We start from the raw sequence: 24,052 nt of genomic DNA, 5'->3' as shown, positions 1-24,052 counted from the left end.
TCAGTGAGGTGGTGGAGGTAGTCACAACCTGGGACAGAAATATTGCATGAGCACAGCGGTTGCAGAAACACTAAAACCAATTTTTGAGAGAGATGTCGTATGTAATATGGGAGCAGAAGGAGCATCTCAGGTTTGAAAGGTGGGTGGTGCCTGGACCAAAAAGATAATGTGGTTTGGGTTTATCATCAGCTGACTATTGTCTGAAATGAAGCTGAGGCTCATGTTTTACATCAGGGGGCATGGGAACAAGGTCTGGGAAATAGGTAAAAACCACCTGAAGCAAATCCAGCATGGGCCTTTCTGCTTTCTGAATTTTACCCTCCTGGAAGTTGTGTCCAATAGACTCATTGGGATTCATGTTTACCTGAAACATCTCAAGAAGATTCCGCATGGATAAAATTACATCTGTCCTAAAATGGCTCAAAAAAGAAAGGGTATCTAATTTTGCCTCCTACCTGGGAGCAACACTTCTTTGCCATCTTACTGCCTCACTGGAAAAGCACACAGTGGCACCAAGAGACACCCAAAATATCCACCATAAGGACAAAATATCCACTGTGAGAACAACTTTGTGTTGATTCTCACACAAGTCCCTTTAGGGAGTCTTTGAAGGTTTCTGTAGAAACCAGAGGCTCAGGACAATCCTTGCAGAGCTGTTGTCCTGCTTTGTAGACTTCAATCTCTGAAAATTGCACAGATCAGTGATCTATCAGTATTAAAATGTTTGGTCTCAACTTAGTTAAGCAGAGAGATGGATGGCCACTCACTCTGCATGGAGCAGTGGGACATGAGAGCCTTGGCACCTGGAGCCATCTCTCATCCCCAAAACCAAATATGAGTAAAAGGGTTTTGTGACAAGGATAATGACTTGTACACTAAAACCATGCAAAACTGAACTTATGTTTTACAGAAAAGGCTGCAGCTGTGGGGTGGATTTTGGCAATAACATGCCTCCAAAAATCCACAATACTGACACTTGGTGAAGGGTGGGAAGGGGGAGGAGCACATAAAACATCCAAGCCCATGTTTTTCATTAAAAAATCATAATGTTTCATGTCTAAAATACCAAAATTATTAATTTCAATGCATCCAATACAACTGTGATGAAGAGACTGCTCCAACAGCATATCACTTCTCTCTGTGAGTGGACAGAAGATGAATGCCCTTTTTGATCTGCACTGAAAATAGTGTCTTCTAGGACATGGGAGAGGAAGGAGGATGAAAAGGATATTAGGCAGGCTGTACCTCAAGAGGAGAAAATTCCCTTTAATCCCCTTCCCAGCAAATAAACATCAATTTGAGATCCAGCACAGGAAGATGAAGAGGACATGGAGAGTAAGAACAGCACAATCAGAAGAAAAGCACACATTCTCAAGTGCACCATCAGAACACTGGCACTTTGCATTCCCATCCTGAGTTTTGATACCTACCACGCTGGTACATCTGATTCCTTTCCAGAGGAAAGTGCTCTGCTGTGTTCCTGGTTTATATGTTGGAGCAGTGAGGTCAGGACTCACCTTTCATGCAAGGACAAAGAAATCAGGTGATGGAGCCATATTCACAGTCATATGTAAAGAAAAGGCAGCAAACAGCCAAATTCCAGACTGCTGCAGTGGAGTGGGTAAATTCTTCAGGGCAACAGGCAGTGGTGCATCCCCACACTCAGATTCAGCTTCTCCAAAATCAGTTGGTGCTAATTTCCAATGGACTTTCAAATCAAACCTCAAATGCTTTTTTTTTTTTTTCTTTTTTCTTTTGCTTTTGCAAACAGGACCATTGCTGGGTACGGCACAGGATTCAAAGACCTGGCAAGGGGTACCCTTTCTGTGTCCAATGGAGAGGCTGGAAAGCTGCTAAAAAAGGGAAAGAACAAGCCAATGCCCTGTTGTTGTGAAGGAGTCAAGTAGCAGAGAGACAAAACGGAACTTGCAGCACCTTGACTTCTGGGACTGAATCCAATGTCAGCCCAGGTGAGCCCAAAATCACCGAACTAACCCCCTCCCTCAGGCTGCAGAGGAAGGGCACCACTGGTACCTTGGATCTCCATGGGAACCATATCAGAGAAAGGGGAAATAAAAGAGGAGAACAGAGAACAGACCAGAGTAAGGGAACAGAGCAGCAGGGAATGGGGAGAGGGTGGTGGTGGGGTGAGGGGCATGTGGAAACCATCCATGCACCAAGGTGTCCTGTGGTGAGCAATAACAGGCTTACTGTAAAGCCTGCTGCACTGGGGAGGAAAACTGAGCAATGTATGGAACCTGTGATGGGGAATGGTGTTTCCTCACAGCAGATTAACCCAGCAGCAATATTGGCAGAGGGAGCTTGTGAGGAAAAGCAAAAGCAGGCAAGAAGAGCTCGCTCTTCCCACAGGTTTTGTGGGGAGAAGGTGGTGAGCAAAGCAGGGAGACAAAGGATGTTTCTCTACACCCATCCTCCTCTTCCCCTCCAGCCCCCAGAGGAACCTGCATTAGGAAAATACCCTCAGCAGTGTCACCTCCTCCTCTTCTCCAGCCATGACCTGGGAATCTCTAGGCAGTGATGGATGTCACCCAGGCTGGGGTGAGCAACCTGGGGTGCCTGTGTCTCCTCCTACAGTGCCAAGGAGCTCATCCCCTTGTTGGATAGCAAAGCAGCCGACACAGGGCAGAAGGATGGGAGCTCATGGCGGTCCAGGAAAGGGCTGGCAGCGTGCTGGCCACGCAACACTTCACAGGCATCAACTCCACACCTTGCAAGTGCCTTTCTGCTGTTCCATGACAGCACCACATTCTTGCTGCCCAAATGCAATGGGAGATCACCCCCACATTGACAAAGGGACGAGCTTGTGTTCTTCATCAAGGGTGGGCCCCATCTTCCAGAACACCTCCTTGCCAGCCTAACAATGGGAGCAACACAGAGACTTAGTCTTGGTCTCTGCCTCTGCCCCTCTCTGAGTTATCTTCCCCCCCCACCCCATTCCTGGCTGCTCCTTTTAACTCAAGGAATGAAACTCAAGGCAGAGTCAGTCAGGGAAGTGGTGTTACTGCCATTCTCTGCCCTGATGCCTTTGGAGGAGGCAGTTTTTTAGAAATAGTGCAGATCTTCCTGAGTGGGTGGTCCCCTCCTGGAAGCTCAGCTCTCTGCCTCACAGGCTTTGCTGCAGCTCACACACCACCAGTGCTGCTTAGCTCATCTTCACATCAACTCCTCTGACATGGCCCCAGACCACTTGGGGATGCCATTAGTTTCTTTATGAGGAGATGGTGGGAGAAGGATGACAGCTGCAGGCCCCTTTCTTACCTGCACATAGACAACGCCACACTCAAAGGTGTATTTTCTCACGTGTGGTTGGGGTTTCACCATCACACCCGATCATAGAGAAGTGGGAGCACCAACTGGGGCTCCCCTGCAAGGGATATTTGCACAAAACCACACAAAGCAATTGCAAAGCTTCCTCATCCCAGCCCAAACAGCCGCATCTCCACAGATACTCCCTCCTTATCTGACTGTGGCTCCATAGAGTGTTGCTACAAATCTGGAAAACTGGTTGAAGCTTCAGCCATTTTTCTCAGACATCAGGCATTTTTCAACCAGCAGACTCCTGACAGCCTGGCATTTTTTAAATGTACAGTCTGTAGTGATTTTGACAGGAAAATTCCCATCCATCCCCTCCTACTTCCACGCAGCCCAATGTGCTGTGTCATCCTGGCGTCACATTGTCCTGATTCTGGCATCTTAAAGCAAGACCACTGAGGGATTTAGCACACGAGACACAGCCAATGCCATGCAGCACCTGCAGCTCATTGTCTCCTTTGCAAAAGGCAGAGAAGGAAGTCACTGTCTGGTCATTTTGGCTGCTCTCTGCCATGGGCTGCTCAGCAATGCAGCCTGCTTCAGCTGACAGACTTGTAGAAAGAATCAGAAAAGTCAAAATTACCTTCTGCTCCACAGCAGGTCTACCAGTGATTTGTTTTTCTCTAAGCCAGGCAGCTGCAGGATACACTGTTCTCTGCAGTTTTAACTGTCATTCTCTCCTGATTTTATTTTCAAATCCACAGTTCAAATGCATTCTCCGTTTACAGGAAGGGCAAATGGCACTGACATGGTCTTTTCTCCCTTGTGCACCTATCTTCCCCACATGATACTTAGAAATGTGCCCTAGTCCTCCTTCCTCCCCAAGAAGCTCTCTGTATTTTGCAATAAGGAGAAGCTGTAGTCAAAAAATGGTCGTTGCTACAGGAAAAAAGGCAGTGGGAATAAATGGCTTTCTCCCACATCTAGCAGAGGTGGAGAGGCTGAACAGTAAGTTAGGACAGAGTGAGACCAGCCTGAGCAAGCAAACATTCCCTGAGGAAATGGAGCACTTTGTGCCCTTGGATAAAAGAGATCTCTTGTACCTTCACCTGGTGCTGCCTGTGCCACAGAGCTTCTCTCTGAAGCTTTTCCTTGTCTCTCCAAACACAAGCCTCAATGCACTACAGAAAACAGAGCTGCAGGCAGCCCTGTGCTGCAGCAGCCATGGCCCATCACCTGTGCAGCAGGGGAAGTGGCAGCAGGGCCACTGCAGCCAGCAGCAGATGAAAAAGGATTTTCTTTCCTGGGCATGTAAGAACTTGGTGCTTTACACTCTGTATTTTTCCATTTGGGAAAACCAGGTTTGGGACAGACACTACAAAAGCAATCTGAAATCAAATTTAACAGAGTTTTACGCACTGCAGCAGAGCAGAGTTTCAAAGGGTGTTTAGGGGAGAGTGCCTGTAGCCAGCCATTTGGAGGGTACAATAAAAAAAAAAGACAATAAAAAACACCAAATCCCCTTGTCTTTCTGCAGGCACTGCCTTAAGCAAATGCACACAAAGCCACAGAGAAGAGGAAAACGTTTCTGTCCCCAGCTAAAACAAATATGCCCAGGGCAATATGCACAGATGAAAGAGGGATGAATCAGAACTATGTAGATGGACCCAAAACAAAGTTCTCAAGGATATAAATTGGTGAGCATCTGGGTACCAGGTCCTGAAAAACCAAACACTGCAAACAATATGGACAATCAAGACCAGGGACATCTGACATTTCCCTCATTTCGACAGGACATTAAATAGGAGTTCAAATTTCAGGGAATGGCATTTAACCTGGATACCCTGTTGCCTGGGTGAATACTTTGACCACTGTTGAGATCATCTTCCCCCTCCTCTTCTGTTCCCTTCCTGCCTCCACCACCAAAACTACCTGACAAATCCAGGATAAACTTTTTACCAAGAAACATGGTAAATAAACTGTCTAGCTATAAACTCTTCTAGTCCTACTTGTTCCTGTTTTCTTATTAAGGGTGGAAAACATTGAGCTGTATAATTTCAGAGCAATGACATCAACTGATAAAATAATCCTGACATTTGCTTGCTGCAGATTAGAGAAAACCCCAGCAATTACAGAAAACTGCAAGTTTTGGTTGTCTCAATGGCCATCTTTAGCCCCTATCACTACAGTACACCAATGTTTAACATCAGCTATCAAATTTCCCATCCTCAGTAACTAGCAAAAAAAATGGCATCCAAAGATGGCATCATGAACAGTCAAGGACAGAAATCTACCATGTCTAACACTGCTGACATAAAGAGGCAGCCTTTCGTAGCAGGAAGAATTTCTTGGATGCTGTTTCAGTTCCCAGCATCTGCTGAGGCTGTTGACATAGAGGGCAAAATTTGATTCAGTAAGGATACCAGGCCATTTGGCAGAGGAGACATCAAACAGAACATTATGTAGTTTTCAAAGGAATGATTTTTGGCCAGTTGGACTTGAACTGGGAAAAATAGCACTAGAAAGCAAATAAAGACTTGGTTTGCTTATATACTGCTTACTTTTAGCTTTCCAGCCAATCTAGCACATGAATTTCCTGAGTTTACTTTCACTCAACACATGAAAGCACTTTATGAACACTGACAAAAAGTGACATCTCATTTCTGTTCCCCAAAGCTAAACAGCTGGAACTGGGAAGTTAGTGAAAATTTCATCTACGGGGAAGGTGGTCTAGTCAAACTCAAGAGTAGAAGTGAGAGAATAGTTTCCAATGATGACACAACCCCTAATTGTATAGATCATCATTTCAACTCTGCCCTAATAAAGCATGTCCACACAAAAAGCTATTTGCATAAACTACTCTTAGCCAGGCCATGTCCTGCACCCACTGCACTGCACAATGGAGCTCAACACCAACCTCAGCGAGCCAAAGGTGTGGTTCTCATTTGTGTGGGAGTAGAACCAAACTCACAGTCAAAAGCCTGGCACAGCAAAAAAGAAGCACTCCCCAGCTAAAGAGTTAAGCTTAGTTTAAGTCCCAGGTCTGCAGATAATTCTCCTCCCTCATGCTCTGACTGCCTGCTCCTGAACACAAGACAAAAAACTTCGACGGGAAGCTCCAGCAAGACTTTATTCAATGGTATACAATAGGAAGAAATTAGCATGAGAGAAGAATTGTATACATTACTGACTTTCCAAGTCACTAAAACAAACCCATGGTGACAAGAACAACTGAGTTCGATGACATAACAAGAAGCGTGGGACCATCTCTCTAGTGTCCATACCTGCAAATAGATAATATGTTAATGCTCCTTTAAAAATTACAATTCATAGGAGTGCTGGTCTGGGTGGATTCATTTTCATTCTACCACAGCATAATTAACAAATAAATGGGTGAAATACTGTTAAGGAAATCTTAGAAGTCCTCCACATTTCACTTCCCCTAAAAATCTACCCAGTTAGAAGAGAGCCCATGTGGAGAGATCTCGGTATCAGTTATCTTTTGCCCTGAATCCCACTTCAAATATATCTGGCATAAAGCAAGACCAAAATTTGTCACAGCCCCAGACTGAGCACAAATCAGAAAATATTGATTCATGTCTCTGTTTCTCATCATGCTGCCCATGCAATTTGAAGTGATGAGTCAGACAACATGGACTCAGTTTTCATTGTGTGTTCAGGAAAACATCTTAATATCAAAACTATGGTACTTCAGTTGTCATGTCAATGATGATTTGCACAACTGTCTACCAGAGCCCAGACACAATCCTCAACAGTTATAATACCTGTTTTGGGTTTTTTCAGTCTGGATTCTGACAAGAATTTTTTTTTTAAAGTGAGTGGGGAGAGGGACAATCTACAGTTAAGATTACTAGATCAATGGTGCAGAATGAAGGAAGTGATAGGCAAACTTCCTAACTATTCTCAATGGACAATTACCTCTCAAAATATGACTATCCCTCAAAAAGCCATTCTTGGATCTCCTACTACTATTCTTGACAGGAAACCTTTAAAAAACATTATAAAACAAACAATACAGCAATTACAAATAAATGGGCCAAAGCTGCAGGAATGGCTACATGGACACTTGATTTCCAGATGCTAGGAAATCAGCTGTATTAATCTCTGAGGCTATCAGAGTTATAAAACAAATCATCAAGATCACAAAGGGACCCAATAAGATCCCTGGCACCTCAGCAGTAATACTTCGGAACCCAAGCAGCTGAATTCAGGTCATCCTCTAAACCCAAACTGCTCTTGCAGCAGCACACTATTCACCTGAGACTCTGCTTCTAGCTAATTACATTTCTCTCCTGCTCTCCATTCTTTAGAGAGAATGTCAGTAGAAATCACTGCTTTTTAACAGCTCCTACATAGCCCACAGCTGCTTGGGCTCCCTTCAGAGCTCACTTAGAACCAGGTGACTAAGGAAAGAACCTCTCTGAACAGCAACCATGCCCTCAGACACATCAATCTGATACTGATCATTTATATTTACAGGACAAGTGGACTTTTCACCTTGCAATCTGTGCAGGATACGTACTTTTGGAACTCCCATTCCCTGTTGTCCAGAGGACATACTTGGCGAGTTTTGAGCCAGCGAGAGATGCAGTGGAAGTGGAAAGCGTGCTGGAAGACAAGATCACATCATTTCAGAGTGTATGAATGCACTCAATGCAAAAACTACCACTGAAAGTATCACAGGAAGAAGAGAGTTTGCAGGCAAAGGAGGGGACGACTGATCAGTCAATTAGCTGATAAACACCAAGGAATTAATCCGCATTTTCAGAGAGGAGGAAACATTAGTGAAACGGCAGCAGGGAGCCTGTTCCACAGTGCATACAGTGGCAACTGACTGACTTCTAATGAAGGAGGGAGTGCAGAGTTTTAGCAGCTGCCAAAATTGGCAGAGCAGATGCTGATAAGAAGCATAATCAGAAAGAAAGGAGAAGATTTCAGAGTGAGTAGCAGGGATGACATGAATGTATACATGCTGAAGGAAGCTTTCTGTCAGTTTGCAGGAGATAACAGAGCCTGAATAAAAAGGAATTTGCAAAATTAGAAAACAAAACCCCTCATTTATGTATTGGGTAAGGGCAACTGTTCTCTTACCCCATACACAACAACATAATTTTGACATTAGAATATCCTGACATGGTTTAAAATTTTGCCCTTGTCCTCTGCAGACAGAATTGCAACATTTATGGTGCTGTTCCAGCATTATCATGTTAACTCAATCCCATAGCACAGTAAAGATAGGATTGAGGATCAGGAAGTTATTCCACTATGGAATAGATTATTTTCCAACTCAGGCCCAGGCTAGGTAAGAGGTATTCAAGTTTGGAGTTAACTTGGAGTAGGACCAATTGATTTGATCTTCCCCCAAAACTGGAAGGAAATCATCTGGTTACCCCAGAATGACTCTTTGAATTAGCCTGCACACAGACAAATCAAACAGGCTGACATCCAAGTTATCCTATTAGTGGGGCAAAGGAAAAGGTGCAACTCCTAGGCAAACCATGATCAGGAAAATCATGCTCAGAATGAAAGTTCTATTATTCCTTTAAAAAAAAAAAAAAATATATATTAAGGCTTATCTTCCTCCCTTTGCTTCTTTGTCTTATTACATCTCTCCATCTTTCACTTTTTTCTCTCTCTCTTTTCTACATTCTAGCAAACATAAGGACTTTAAAATTCTTATTTCTGGTGGATTATGTGAAACATGCTACAGAACTGATTCTGTCCCACATCTTCAAAAAAGGAAGATAGCATCACCCCACACAAGCTCCACAACAGAAGTTTTCCTTACATTGCAGACACCCCATGCAACTGTGCACTCCTCAGAGGTAGCCGATGCTTGGTTGGCTTGACATTCTATGCCTGTGGAAATAAAGATGGAACAAATACACACAGCAGTTGAAGATGTACATGCACATGTACTAACTGGTAGATTCCTTCATAATAGCAAATGTAGGCAGGGGAGGAGGAGGTCTTTTGTGGTGTTTAACACACCAGAAAGTATCAAGAGCTATGGTTTAATGTGCACTGTTTTTCCAAAAGTATCATATCAAAACATTCTTAATCCTGATTTCCTCCTTCCTCTACTTTTTTAGTATTCCAAAGTTCCAGAGGGCAAGAATATATAACTCATCTGCTGGCAACATGTGTTTGTTGTCCAAATTTCAAGGATAAAGATTTTAATTTTTTCCTCTTGTGTTCACAGAGATGTCTTTTGATGATGAGTTGACAGTAAGTTTACTTAAACTTCTTACCCAGGTTTCTCTCAATACAACTTCTTATATGTTCCTGTCAGCCACTATGTACTTTATTTGCAAATTAATTTGCTCATGTAATGCTGGAGCTTGCCTGTCTTTATTGTATAGTCTTGTGAAAGGTAAGTACATCCCAAATATCCACAATAGGAAATACAGTATGGTTTAGCTAGGAAATACAGTATGGTTTGGACATTTTATACCTTGGGGCTGAGTACCCAGGAGGATCCTCAACCCTAACTTTTTATGAGTTTGGGTTATGTTTTGGGCTTTTGTGTCAGATAGTGTAGATGAAGGAGCTGAAAAAGAGTGAGGTAAGAAGAACAACACTGAGAACATAAATCCTACAAGTCAGTTCTCCATTCTAAGGCCTGAACAAATCACTTCTGCTCCAGTTCAGGAATAAACTTCAGAAGAAAAAAAGATTTTTGCAACTCCTCCACCATGAGCAGCACAAATCTATAAGACTAAGATTTTACTTCTTATTAAAGGATGCCTTTTTTAGGAGTCAAGCCCAAATGATTTAAAAAGATCTGCTAATAGATGATCAGCTTAGAACTCAATACACAGGCTTGCTGCTTTCTTGTTTTGCAGATTTTTTTTTTCCCCTGGCAAAGAAGATGTCTGAACGAGCTCCAATTCTCTGTTCACTCTTTGTGTGCTTGAATATACATAGAGGAAAAGAAATTTGATTCACCAATTAAAGATTTAAAAACTTCCAAACCTCATAGGTTTGGCTGAAAAATGTGATCTCTACTTGTTCTGTCCCATTCTTCCCTTTTTCCATTTTCATGCTTTTCAGGTGTGGAGGCGCACAAAATAAATTTTAAAAATCCCATTTTTTCTGAGATGCAAGAGATGTCAATTGACCTTGGTCATGAGGAACTACTCAAAACAAGAGTGATGTCTAAAGAAACTCAGTAACAACAGCTGTTCTGCAAGATTTGAGTGAACCTGTATTTATCATATGGCTTACATCAAAGACATGATATACCACAGCAGGAAGTCCAAAGCTCAATCCTTTGCCTCGCTATAGAAGAAAACAAAATCCAGTACTTCAGTCTTAATTCCCAAATCTTTCAATACATACAGCAATAAAACTAAATCTGATTGAGAATATGGAAGATGCTCAAGACCCTCAAAGAACTTCAATTACTTTGGATACTTGTATAAAATTCTACACCTGAGATCTTTGCAACAATTTCACTGTTACTGCAGTACGGACTCATGGTCATGGGGCACAGTATGTTAACTTTTAAATATCTGGTCAGTGTAACAGTAACAGATCATGATGAGAAGAAGAGTTGTAGGAAAAGATGAGGAAATTAATCTAAAGGAAAAAAGTCAAGAAGCAAGCAAAGTTTAACGCAGAAAGCCTATGCTAAAAGCAAGGAAAATAGTCCAGCACACAATATGCTTATCTTGTTTCTTCTCTTTCGCTGCTAGAAACAAAATATTGGGCATATTAGACATGAAGCCCATCTAGCCCATTTTTTATGTCATTTTGCCTTTTTTTTTTGTGTCTCTAAGAGGCCCTAACATTAGACCTGCATGAACACAATTTTTAATTTTCAGGATTTAAAGGACTCTGTATTTTGCCTGGGAGTAAGAAGGAAGAAAGATGGTTTAGGTAAGGAAAACAAGCACCACTGCCATTCATTTCAGTGTTACTGAAACTTTCACTGACAAACCTAAACTTCCACTGACAGTCTAAAGCATGACAGTCCCAAAAGTTTAAGAGGACTTTTGTGGAAGTGCCTGAGGAGGAGTTCTCTGGTGGTGATGGAAAACCCTTCCAACAAGACACCCAGGTTTAGCTCCCTCATCAAACTCACTGGAGACTACTGCCAGCACTGCTACCTTTGACTGCCAAAAAAGGGCCTCCCAAAAGCTGAAGCACTTTCTGGTCTCCTGCTTTCTTCATTTCAGAAAAGGAAAATATATCAACAAATAAAAAATAAATTTAACACATGGACAATCTCCATCCTAGAATGAAAGCTGATGATCCTGGCTCCTGAAAGAAAGAGAAGCTATTTACCATCTGCTGACCCAAAAGAAGTTGTAAGAGCGAGATAGTAACAGGTACTGGAGGAATACTGAATGACTCTTCTGTTGCCTTGCTTTTGACAGAGTATCTGTAGGTGAGGACAGAAAGAGACAGCTAAAACCTGAAATACCTGCAAATAATTGTGAAAGATGCAATGGAAGCATTTCAACTCAGGGAATTGTGGAAATATATGTTATATAATGGCAGCTTCTGAATCTTGGCATTGTAAGGAACCAGCCCACTTCCTATGCATTTTCTATTGCAGAAATCACCTGTATATTTACACATCAAAAAATAAATCCAAACCCATTCCATCTAATCAACATCCTGAGATTTTTCTCTGGATTCTATGCAACATATCTATCTTTGTGAAGCTGGATTCAGAGTACTTGGCATGTTACCATCAAAGCTAGGGGACAGCATTTTGATGGCACATTTTACACAGTTCAAAGCTATACTGGTCATCTTATTGTAATAAGACATTACACATTTTAGACCAGAAGATAATCCAATATACTAAACACACTGTTAACACTCCCCAATTTACCATGTTGCAGTGACAGCAGCAGAGAGCAAGCCTTTGAAGAAAATCTAAAGTAAAATCTAAACAGAACCTGTGTCTTTCCAGAGAAGAATGAAACTAAACACTGAAAACCTACTCATCCCTTCTGTTCACTGAATACAGACCAAACTGAGGGCAGGGGCATCCTTTGAATCACATTATTACCAGTCATAAGGCACATGCATGGGGAGAACTGCATGACACCTTAGCATTGATGCCTGACTTTACAACATTAACAAACTTTCATTACCATGGCTGGCATTACTTATCACTTTTGTAATGTTTTCCCATTCTAAGTTTCTCTTCATCGCTAGGAGTGGGAGACATTTATATCCTGCATTTTATCAAATCAAATCTTGTGTTGTTCTTCTCTGCATATTCTATTAATTTTTTCTCAATTTGCCATCACTTCACATCTTATGTCTGAAAATCTAATTAAAGGGTTTTTAAATGACATTAATGATCTGTAACAAGGAAGTAAGCAAATCCAGAGCCAACACTGATCTCGGAATACCAATTTAGATATGCCTTCTATCTGTATGCTGTCAATTTTAGTCTGTCGTTTGCAGTCCAGGCTCCTCAGAACATTGCTCATACCAATTAATAACATGTTATGCTTCAGCAACACAAAAAGGAAAAAAAATTACCTATGCCTTTTTCCTTTACTGTTTTTCCTAATCTTCCTATATACTCTCAACCCCCACACACATATTGGTAGGGCTTTTAAAAATATTTTTTAAAGAACTAATAAACAAAAGTTATTACTCAAAAATAGCATTTGTCCATTCTCCTTCCAACTCCCCCATACCTCTCCTTCATCTCATATGTCCTATTTGCTATTTATAAAAAAAAAAAAAAAAAAAAAAGCAAATATATGAGACTGTATTTGGTCTGTCATGGAAGGTGCAATTAATTTTGAGGCAGATTGATAGAATGAAACACACCAGCATCTCCTATCTTAAAATATATCCCTCTTATCATTAATAATTATCTTGAATTATAGGATTTTATATATTTATTCTATACATTTGTAAATTCTATAAATGCAACTTATGCTCTAATAAGTCTTTGAAATTCCATTTGCCTGTCAGCAAAATGCTTTTATCTCTAATACATTATAAACCTGATAGACTAATCAGTAGTCCAGTGTACACCTTCTTTTGAAACTTCTTTCCAAGACAGCACAGGTTAGAGACACCTCAAAGGGGGAAATCTTTACATTAAAGAACCTCAATTTATTTCATAATCCCTGCTCTTTTTAGTGTTATCATTCCCTGTCTAATAACCAAGAATAAACTGAAGCATGGACAGGCAATAACTGACTCAAAATACAAACATATCTATCCCCAAGAAGAGAAGTGAACCTGCTTAACCCACGTTCAGACCAGTGTGTTACAGTGTGTTTTTTCTCTTTATTAAAAGAATCCCAAACAAACAAACAAAAAACCCACCCAAACAAAGCTTCTGAAAGTAATTTTGTAATTATTATTTAAATATGAAGTAAAATCAGGTACATCCTTCAGTAGCTGTTCCTATAAACTTGAAGTCTCATTTTTCTCAAGTGTTTTATTTCCATACAGTCTTATTGACAGGAAGTTGCCAATAGTATTGGTTCCAAGGGTGTCCACATAAAACCAAAGTGCAACAAAACTATTCCAATGGGATCAGGACAGGCCATTCCCAGGCACTCTCCTTGGACCTGGGCTTGTTTTGGGGGGTTCTACCAGCCTCACATTTTAGGAATTAGGCAAATTTCTTTCTGGAGTAGGCTGAAAGGTCTTCTGTCCTTCATGACTGAAACAAGATAGACAGTTATGGTGTCAACAGTACTTTGACATTTTTGAGGAAAAAAAATGGGTTTGTACTCATTAGCAATACTCTAAGGGACTGAAAACAGTGACTTCATGCATACAGATATACTTCATGATAGAAATGAACCATCAAGATTATAGAGAAAAAAATTAAAATCAAACCAATACTAACAATGTATTGCTTTTTATTTTGGAATTTGATTATTCTCCTTTGCAAGTGAACAAATAATTTTCTAGGTGGCTACAAAATTCCCCCTACTATAACAAGTACTAAGTTAGTTAGGCAAGGTAAGTTTTATAGAATGAGGAGTCAAATTAATTTGCTGGTCCATGCCTTTCCTTGCCAGACACAGACACAGAAAGTGTTACAAGACTTCATCTTAATGAGTGTCATGGAGAAGTTGACACTCATAGCAACCTCCCCAATCTGACATATAATACCTTTCTTTGTAAGCCTGTCAGCCCTGAATAATTTCAGTTCCTCTTTATTATTACTCCTTTTCTTTGTTGTGTTCAAAGTACACTCAGCAGCATCATGTCTGTTGATCTGGCATCAAGAGATCCTACCTTTTACAAGAAAAAGGTGAAGAAGAGCAGTATGGTGACAGAGGTCACAAAAATAGATTATGAGATTTCTGCATTACATAAAATAGAGATTAGCAGAAGAATTAGTTACTAACTGAAAGCTCTGCTGAGTTATATCCTCAGCTGGGGTAATTTCAGCTGTTCAAACTGTGTCCCTCCCCATTTACTTACACAGATCCATAATGTGGTTTCTGCAAATGGCACAGTTATCAACCACAATGTCCCATGCCCACAGAGCCACGGCGTTCCACTGGAGAGAGGGGGAGAAAAGAAAAACAGCTGTGATTCAATTTACACTGGACACAAATCCTCACTATTCTTCAAGATGCCATGTGCTTTTTGAAATAGAAAAGCTGGGATATTTAAAAAAACCCAAATCTTAGAAGTCCAGAGTAATTCCTCATAATGAGTTCAGGTTACTAGGAAGCAGTGGTACATTCCCCTCACAAACCTCCCAGACACAATGGATCCTTCCCACTTCAAAAAGCAGGTAACTCCCACAGGCCCCCTACCCTTCTTTTTTTTTGGTGAAACAACTGCAAACATCTGGATTTCTATTCAAGATCCAATGGAATCCAATGATGCAACAATGCATCATGCCAAATCCTAGAAGGAAAGAATAGCCCCTTGGAGAAAGAGCAGTTCAGATGCCATTTTTGTTAAGAGGAATTCCCATTACTTGTGGCAGTTCTTCTAGTAATCACCCTTCAGAGCAGTTGGGGTCAAGAACTAAATCTCTAATGCTACTCTCCACTGACTCCTGAAAAATCTTCCCTACAAAAGGTTAATAAGCAACAACCTATCAGCAAGGCTGGATATAAAAATTTCAATGTACTACCAAATCAACCTTTCAAAGACTTACTTTATACATATAAAAAAGTAATAGGACTGTCCCATGCTACCTCAGGGGAAGGGTTTGAGGATTTTAGGGCAAGCTATGCAGTAAAATATAGAACCGTTTTATTCTTCCAGACAAAATGCATAACGAGGTCTTCTGTAAACTCATTAAATAAATGAACCTGCCTTCAACACCCAAAGCAATCCATTGGTAATCAGGATAATCTTCATTTACTACTTAGGTAGTATAGATTTTTTTTCTCCTTACATGTTCTCAGTATATATTTGCACTGACTGTACTATAGTAAATCTTCTCTACGCTGCTCCATTTCCATCTTAATGTTTTCATTGTTTTCCCTCAGTTTGGGACACTAAAGAAGGGACCACTGAGTTCCAAGTATTGATATAAAAAGTAGTCACAATACTACCAGATCTTTTAGGACATACACCAGTAGTGATCTCATTTTTCTTCCCAGAATTCTAACTTCCAGTCTAGCTGGCCTTCTGGCCTCCCATTCATCTCTCATGGACTTCATCCATACTTCAAGGCAGCTGAGATAAAAGTTCTCAGCACCCTTATCTCTTCCATACACTCCAGTACTTAATCTCTTGTCCCATTATGGTCTACTCTGATGGCCCACTCACCTGTACTGAGCCACACATGCAACAAAGGTCTTGGTGCCTGGCCAGGGAGGAGGAATGCCACTGACACATAAATGGTGCCACTTCCTACCACTCTCATTATATTTGTCCCTAATTCCAAAGGACAAGCAATTATGTCACCCAAACACTTCCTTCTGCACAGATCCAGGGTTTCCATCATCACTGATGGCAGCTACATTTCACACAAACTCATCTAAAAGGAGGAATCACTGGAAATGTTAACTGATATTCAGTCTAGAAGTCACTTTTCCCAAATGATACCTTAGTACAAGCCCACACAATCTAGCCCTGCTTCTCTACACCCTGCTCAAGAGCCTCGGACCATCACTGTGACCCAGCTGACAAACTGGTGGCACTGGACAGGAGAGCGATATTATGGCTGCTCTGAGAGAGGAGGCAAAGTCAGGGTGGCATGAGGACATTTGCTAACTAACACGTTATGGCTCGATTTAAATAAGAAGGAGAAAAAAAGTCAGCCACAGCCATTTGCAGAAAGTATTTTACGCAGCACACGGGGCAGCCCGGGCGGCTGGGCCACCGCGGCCGGGGGTGATGGGGGAGGAAGCGCTCCAGAGCTGCTCGCCGGCCCGAGCTGCCCAGGGGCTCTGGGTATGGAGTAGCCGAGGCCCGTCGGGGAAGCAGCGTCAGAGGGGAGCGGGCGGCGGAGCCCCGAGCAGGGCAATCCCCGAGCAGCGCACCATCCCCTGCGCAGGGCACCATCCCCCGGCCAGGGCACCATCCCCCGGCCAGGGCACCATCCCCCGAGCAGGGCACCATCCCCCGAGCAGGGCAATCCCCGGCCAGGGCACCATCCCCCGCGCAGGGCACCATCCCCCGGCCAGGGCACCATCCCCCGAGCAGGCACCATCCCCCGAGCAGGCACCATCCCCCGGCCAGGGCACCATCCCCCGAGCAGGCACCATCCCCCGAGCAGGGCACCATCCCCCGAGCAGGGCACCATCCCCCGGCCCGGGCACCATCCCCCGCGCAGGGCACCATCCCCCGGCCAGGGCAGCATCCCCCGCGCAGGGCACCATCCCCCGAGCAGGGCACCATCCCCCGGCCAGGGCACCATCCCCCGCGCAGGGCACCATCCCCCGGCCAGGGCACCATCCCCCGGCCAGGGCACCATCCCCCGAGCAGGCACCATCCCCCGCGCAGGGCACCATCCCCCGGCCAGGGCACCATCCCCCGAGCAGGCACCATCCCCCGGCCGGCGCGGCCCCGTCGGCGCCCCTGCTCCTGCTCCCGCCCCCGCCAGCCGCGGCCGCTGATTGGCCAGTTCCCGCTGCACGTGCGGCGGCCCGCCTCAACCATTGGCTAGGACGCACGCCAGGACTCCGCGCAGGCCTCGCGCCGCCCCTCCCACCGCTCCGGTGAGGAACCGGGCGCCCGGCTCCGTAAAGGGAGCGGGAAGTCTCCCCCTCCTCCGTCCCGCTCGCTGGCATGGGGCCGGCCCCAGCCCCCCTCCCCGTCCCCGTCCCTCCGGGAGCTTCCGGAGGAGCGCGCCGGCGGGGCCTCACTTTCTTCACTTCGAAGCGCTTCTTGCCGGCGCCGCTGTTGGTTCCGCTGGGGGTGTCCACATCCATTGCGGCCGCCATTTTGGGTGCGTGAATCGGCCCGTCCTGCTCCGCGCGCATGCGCGGCAGGGCGGGGCAGGGGGGCCGGAGGGGCGGGGGACGCTGGGAGGGGTCATCGCGTGGCCACGCCCCCTCTCGCAGGGCGCCGGCAGGTGCGGGGGCTGAGGGCGCGGTCACGTGGGCGCGCTGCTGAGGGCGGCCGCAGGGGCGGGGCCGCGCCGCAGTTCCCCCATCGCTCTGCCGGCGGCGTGAGGGCTTCAGGCACCGCGCCTCGCTACAATCCGCTGCGGTTTGCCTCCCCTCCCTCTTCACGTGACGGGCTTCAGCCTCAATAAACTTCTAACTTGTTTTCGCCCGTCGAACTCGAGGCAGGGCGAGGTGGGCCTGGTGGTGTTGTCGCTGTAGCCCTTTGTTCTCCCGCAGTCCAGGTTTCTTTTTAAAGGAACATGGAATTGCTGGAGACAGGACGCGCACCTTACGGCGTGCGAGTTGAGCTTACAGTAGTTACAATCAGCATAGATTTGAAGGTGCTGCCAGAGCTGCTCAGGCCTTGCCCGTTCTGTTGCAAGGATGCAGACGACAGGCACGGGAGCTGGTTCTGAGAGCTCCCTCTGTCTGTTCCTTCCCCACAAAGTCAGTGGTAGGATTCTCCATGATACGGAAACTGAGGGCAGTGCACTCCCCAGCCGGACAACTGCAGCTCTCGAAATTTCACCCAGCTTTGCAGGTCCCTGGAGATGCGATCTCTCTGCAGAGCCCCCCCCTTCTAAATCCATTTGTACTTCTTGGATGTGGGAAGAGGAGTTTGTAGAGGCACTAAAAGGCCATTCTTCTGCATAGACACAGGCAAGCAATATCTGTACTCTGCCTCTCATAAATACCCAACAGCACCGTTCTTGTCTGGCTCCATTGCACCCATCTGGCTGTGCGCATACAGCTTTTTTCTGAGACCCAGGGCTTGCTGGGGTGGCGTGAGGGCAGTCTCCAGATAGACTTAAACCCAAAGTAGGGACCTGCAGTAAGAACGAGATGATGCTGTCATTGGATGTGTTGGAATAATTTTATTGTTTGGATTGGGATTAATATGTGAAAGACATATACCGCTTGTGCCCTGATTTATGCACATATCTAAATATTTTCAGCATCAGGCTGAGCCTGAAAGTTGCACAGACAATAAAGGGAAGTTTGAAGAAGAAAAATGCCCTCCCTTGTGTGAACACCCTTTAACACCTCTCATTACCTACATGGAAAGTTTCCATGTCACTGAAGTGCCCCTTTCCCCAGATGCTGCTTGGTTATGGGGCATCTCTATTGCTATAAATTGCAGCTGCACAAATTCAGGTTTCTGTCCTGTTGCTCCATATTCAGGACTATTGCAACGGAGTATTTTGAAAACAGGAGTTGGATGCGTGAGAAAGTACTTTTCACCTTCAAGAAAATAGCTCTTTTCAAAGCAGAATTTGCAAGATTTCTTATTAATAGAAGCATAAATTCTAACTCTAATTCCTAAATGTGTATGGCAACGTCTCCAGTAGGACATTTCTCAGTAAAAAACCAGGATGTTGATCAAAAATGTAGACTAGGGCATACACATACCAGAGAGATGTTAACATTCATTTTCACTTCAAGTGACTACTGTAGTTCAAACTGTAGTCTCCCCACCTCAGCTGATGTCACCAGGGAGAGGTGGTTGCCAATGGGGTAAAGCCATACAGCCAGTAGTCATGTGTTCTGGATTTATCTTTCTTATCTGGCAGCAAAAACAATGTAGCAACGTGGATCTCCAGTTAAGTCTTGCTAAAAAGGTGGGAGTGTTCTTAGGAAAACAAAAAAGACAGAAAACAGGGTGCAGGACAGAACACATATTGCATCTCTTGTGTTTAATTCATATTACTGATCTGTGTATGCAGATACATTTTACCTACAAGTGCATTAAGAGATCTCCAGTACACTTTTCAAAGTGAAATTAGTGACAGTATAGTCCTGCACTCCATAAAAAGGGCTAAGCTACCTTCTTTGCTTAAATAATCTGTTTTCTGTTGATTTTAGTGCCATCTCTAATGTCTTTCCTCCTAGTAAAAGTGAGTCTCCTCAGACCTGTTTTCCCTTCTTAAGCTATATGTTATGGAGGGTTGTCAGGAGCTGCTGCAGGAAGAAAAGCTGCAGCTTTGAAAGGCATCAGTCTCAAAAGAAGTATAGCACTGTGGTCCAAATTACCAGGGATGCTTTGAAGAATGGATCATTTTTCAAATCTCTGGGATATACAGGAGGAAAAAGAGAAGGCTGCTAAATTGAAAAGGCAGGGAGACAGACTAGGTGACATGTGACAACTGCTGTGAACATGGGTAGTCCCAATTAAATGAGACAAACTCTCTCCCAGTTGTCAAAGATTCTTCCTAAAGGAAATGTACCACCATCCTTTCAAAAGCAATGTCTTGGATTTTGGTCACTGTCCTTCTCCTTTATATTCATTCTGTGGGTGGTTTGTTTATTTTTCTACAATCACCAACATTATCCTATGTGGGATTTATGCGTCAAATGCTTCCCTCTTCCATCCTTGCACTCTCTGGATGTGTGTTCCTGACTGGACTGCCGTGGGACTGCTCCTGGAGGGGTGGCTGCCTGCAGCCCTGGCTCTGCACCTGCACAGGGAGCAGGCAGAAGGCCTGGTGGGGCCATACTGACACACACTGTCCCTCCAGGGCAGAGGGATCCACATGGCAGCGGGAGGATCCCCCAGAACTGAGTTAGAAGGAAAATGCAGACAGGAAAGGTGGATTTTCTTAGTCCTCACTGCCTGAGCTGTTTGCATTCTGTTTGCCAGCCCCAGAGGAGATGAGCAGTTATCATGACTAGTCCTCCAGTGTGACAGGATCTTTCTGGGACACTTGGGTCACTTAGGAAAAGAGCTGGTCCAAAAGAGAATTGCAACATTTTCCAACACTCTTCAGAGTGAGATTGTCATGAGGGTAAGAATGGGCCTTCCAAGACTGCCAGGAGCAAAGAGGGGGAAGAAAAGAGAGGTTGCCCTTTCCAAGTGCTTACAAACTTCAAGTTTTCTCTTGCCTTTCTCTGTTTCACCCTCTCGGTGCTGCCTGCTTAAGGTATGGCTTCAATGGTGCCCTAAGCAGCACCAAGCAGGAATTACCTTGTGTATGGGACCAGTGGCCAGTCAGTGGTTGCCATCCAAGGAGCAAAAATCAGGTGTACTTTATTACCTTTTAAAGAACTGTAGGGCTGACTGGCTGGCTGCCCTCCAGTTGTGATGCTAGTAAAATTATTTGAGTTGCCTAAACTGAGATTTCTATCACCCTTTGCTTTTGGATGCACAAGCCCACAGACAGCATTCACCAATTACTGTTGGGGCAGTATTGAATCTATGGTTTTGCCACATTTTGCCACAAAACTTTCTCAAAGTTCAAGAAGTAGGCAAACAACCTTCCAACAAAACTATGCACAAGGCTCTGTAGCATCTCCTGTTGATTCAATGTGCTTGGCATAGGGAAATTTAATTCAGAGAACAGAGCCAGAGTGGTACATTAAGCAAGGGATACATTAACATATATCACATATATTTTTGGACCAGACTGTGCTTGCTTTCTGTGGAAACTCAAACACCTCACCTCTGTGTATGTTTTCCTGATGATGGTCACATTAAACCCCATATAGTACTCCTGGTTTAATAATCCATTATTAAAACCTCATGACAGAATGGGAGCCTCCAAACTGGCTAAAAAGAACAGATGAGGTTCTGAGAGAGGAGCTGGTTGCAGCATTTAACGGGATGGTGACTGATTGTTGCTCTTCCTTTCTCTTGGCGTTTTACCCTAAACTGCTGGATAGCTCAAGTAACATGCAACCATTGTGGCAGCCTGCAGGAAAGCGGGTGCTTGCAGATACCCATGGTACCTACTGACTGTGCCCAAACTCCTGCAGAGCCTTTGCCCACACATGGATAAACAGGCAATTGGGGCTGTGCCTGCAGGCTCAGCAAATGACACTGTCCCCACAGTGGGCATCTCGGGCCCCACACCACATCTAACAGTCAGCTGCAACTGATACAGAGGAGCACGGTCAGGGCAGAGGGATCCCAGTATGTTACCGTGGGCTGCGCTGATTCCATTCTGCTTCGAGAAAGGGCTTGGAGCTATCCCTGCTATGCAGGAGCACCCCTCTGCTCCCCATCTTAATCCTCGCTCCCAGCTAAGGAGCGCTACCTCGGAAGGAATACAACACCAGCCCCACCTCCCTGCCCTCCCTTTGCAGTTTCGGGCGTCCAAGCGCGTTCGCTGATCGCATCTGGCTGTGCTGCCACCTCCCGAGAAAAAGCAGCATCCCGGCTTTGCTCAGAGAAAGGGAAACGTTCCGCAGCCAGCCAGGCTCGCAGCCTGCACGGAGGGCCCCGGGGAAGCCAGCGCTCTCCAGCCTGGGGAGGCAACACGTGGGCCCGAGGTCAGCGGGAGCCTGGGCTCCTCTGTTGCTCGCAAGGCTGAAGAAGCAGGAGGATGAGACTGCCTACAGCAACTGAGGAAAAAAAACCCCATCTGTATACACAGGGAAGAGTGAGAGCTTGGAAGAGAGAAAGAACCTTTAACCTGAGCTGGGATCCCAATGAGATGTCAGAAAGATGGGAAGATTGTAACTGAGAGAGGACGAGACAGAGGGTAACTAACAGGAAAGCAGTAACAAAGGATTGACCTGAATACCCCAGAAGAACTGCATGAGGTGACAGGAGGCTATGGGACAGTCCAAGTGCAGGAGGCTGCACTATCTGAGCATCAGGTCACAATCTGGATCTCTTTCCTTTTTCAGATAAGAGTTTTCAAAGTGGCTTTTATCCTTTTAAGAAACATACCAAAAAAAAAAAAAAAAAAAAAGAGAGAATGTCGTGATAACTCAATACAAGTTATATTCATTTACTACTGCATGTAAGCAACACTGGAAGATCTGCCAGGCTAATTAGCAGTAGCCAGGAAAAAGCACAAGAGTAACCAAAGTAGTAACACAAGCTTGCCTGCATATAAATCAATAAACTCCTACTGATTTGAGAAATCCATGAACCTTCAGAAACACGAGGGGAGGCAGTTCCAGACTGCTGTGTGGGAGACACTAAAGCACTGTTTACAGATATTCTTATCTACAGCTTTTCCCTGACAGTCTTGAACGTGGGGAGAGAGTCACACAGAGGGAACAAGCTCTAAAATCGGACAAAAAAAATTTAAAAAGAGAGAGGTCTGGAAGCTACCTCCATTGAGTCAAAGATTTTGATGATTTTTGAAAAGAAAAAGATGGTGACAACTATTGAGCTGTAGCTTTGCATCTGTCTTCCTGTATTAGTTCTTTGTTCTTTTCCCAAGAAATATAGTATCCCAAAATTCTTCCAAAGATCTCTTAATGGAATCAAGTTCCTAACTGCAGGCCCTGGTCAGTAAGACACAATTCATTAGCCTTTGCCATCCTTCTTTGTCACAATAGGAAAGATGCTGCTGTGAGTAAAAGCAGTAAAAGCAGCTTGTTGAAGTCTGGTAATTGTAACAAAGGCATCATTTGACAATTGAAAACTGTGAAGATCCAAGTTTTTCTGTCACTTTTTTGGTGGGTTTTGTTGTTACTGTTGGTTTTGTTTGGTTTTAGGCAGAGGAGATGTTGAAGTGAGTTCAGATGTGATTTCAGGGAAAAAAAACCCCACATAATTTTATATAATTTCTTCTTAGAAAGACACAAAGGAATGGGAAAAAAATAGGTGGCCCACAGACATGGCAATTTCTAGTACAAAAACTACATGGATATTACAAAAGGAGTCAAGAGTGAAGGAGCCATCAATCCTCTACCTCCCATACCAGAAGAAACAAAAAGTTGTAGCACCTCACTCAGATAGTCCTCAGAAGGCAGGATTGAAAATGCTTCTGGCATTTAATCACTTTCTGTTATGAATGCCTAGATAAAGACAATATACTGATGCCAGCCTTGCTCTGGACTTCACTGGGAGTTCATGACAGCCTCTAGGTCAGCAAATCCCACAAGAGATGGTGTCTCTGCTAGTTCTATACTGAACATACTTTGAATGTATCTTGCTGTGTTAAACACTGTTTCCTTTAATTTCCAAACTCAGCACAACTGGATCTCCAGAACATCAGTTGAGGGAAGGCCATTTGAGGCAGCAAGCTTTCACTGATCACAACACAGGAGCACCTAATTCTGACAGCTGCAGGAAATGCAGAAAATAGCAGCAAGCAGAGAAGCAAGTGTAAGTGCAGAGTCTTTTAATTTGGTAATTTTTGGTAATTTTTACTTTTAGTAGTTTTTGCTTTTGGTAATTTACCACTGCAAAGTGACATAGTCCCTTCTTCTGTCCCCTCCAGTCATGGTGGGAGTTTTGTGTTTTTTTCTTTTCTCTTCTGCTCACCACATTCATAAATTCT

General features: G+C 44.2%; 1 protein-coding gene across 1 annotated transcript; it reads right to left on the bottom strand.

Moving 5' to 3' along the window:
- Positions 1-6,377: 6,377 nt before the first annotated feature.
- RBX1 (ring-box 1) lies at positions 6,378-17,690 on the bottom strand. Its single transcript, XM_058023701.1, has 5 exons — positions 17,574-17,690; positions 14,722-14,800; positions 9,083-9,153; positions 7,817-7,902; positions 6,378-6,557 (listed from the first exon to the last, which is right to left on the bottom strand). The coding sequence occupies exons 1-5, from the start codon at positions 17,688-17,690 to the stop codon at positions 6,545-6,547; spliced, it is 366 nt and encodes a 121-aa protein (XP_057879684.1). The 3' UTR covers positions 6,378-6,544.
- Positions 17,691-24,052: the final 6,362 nt, after the last annotated feature.

Source organism: Melospiza georgiana, chromosome 4 (assembly GCF_028018845.1).
Source record: "Melospiza georgiana isolate bMelGeo1 chromosome 4, bMelGeo1.pri, whole genome shotgun sequence".
Lineage (NCBI taxonomy): Eukaryota > Metazoa > Chordata > Aves > Passeriformes > Passerellidae > Melospiza > Melospiza georgiana.
This window is presented reverse-complemented; position numbering and strand designations above follow the sequence as displayed.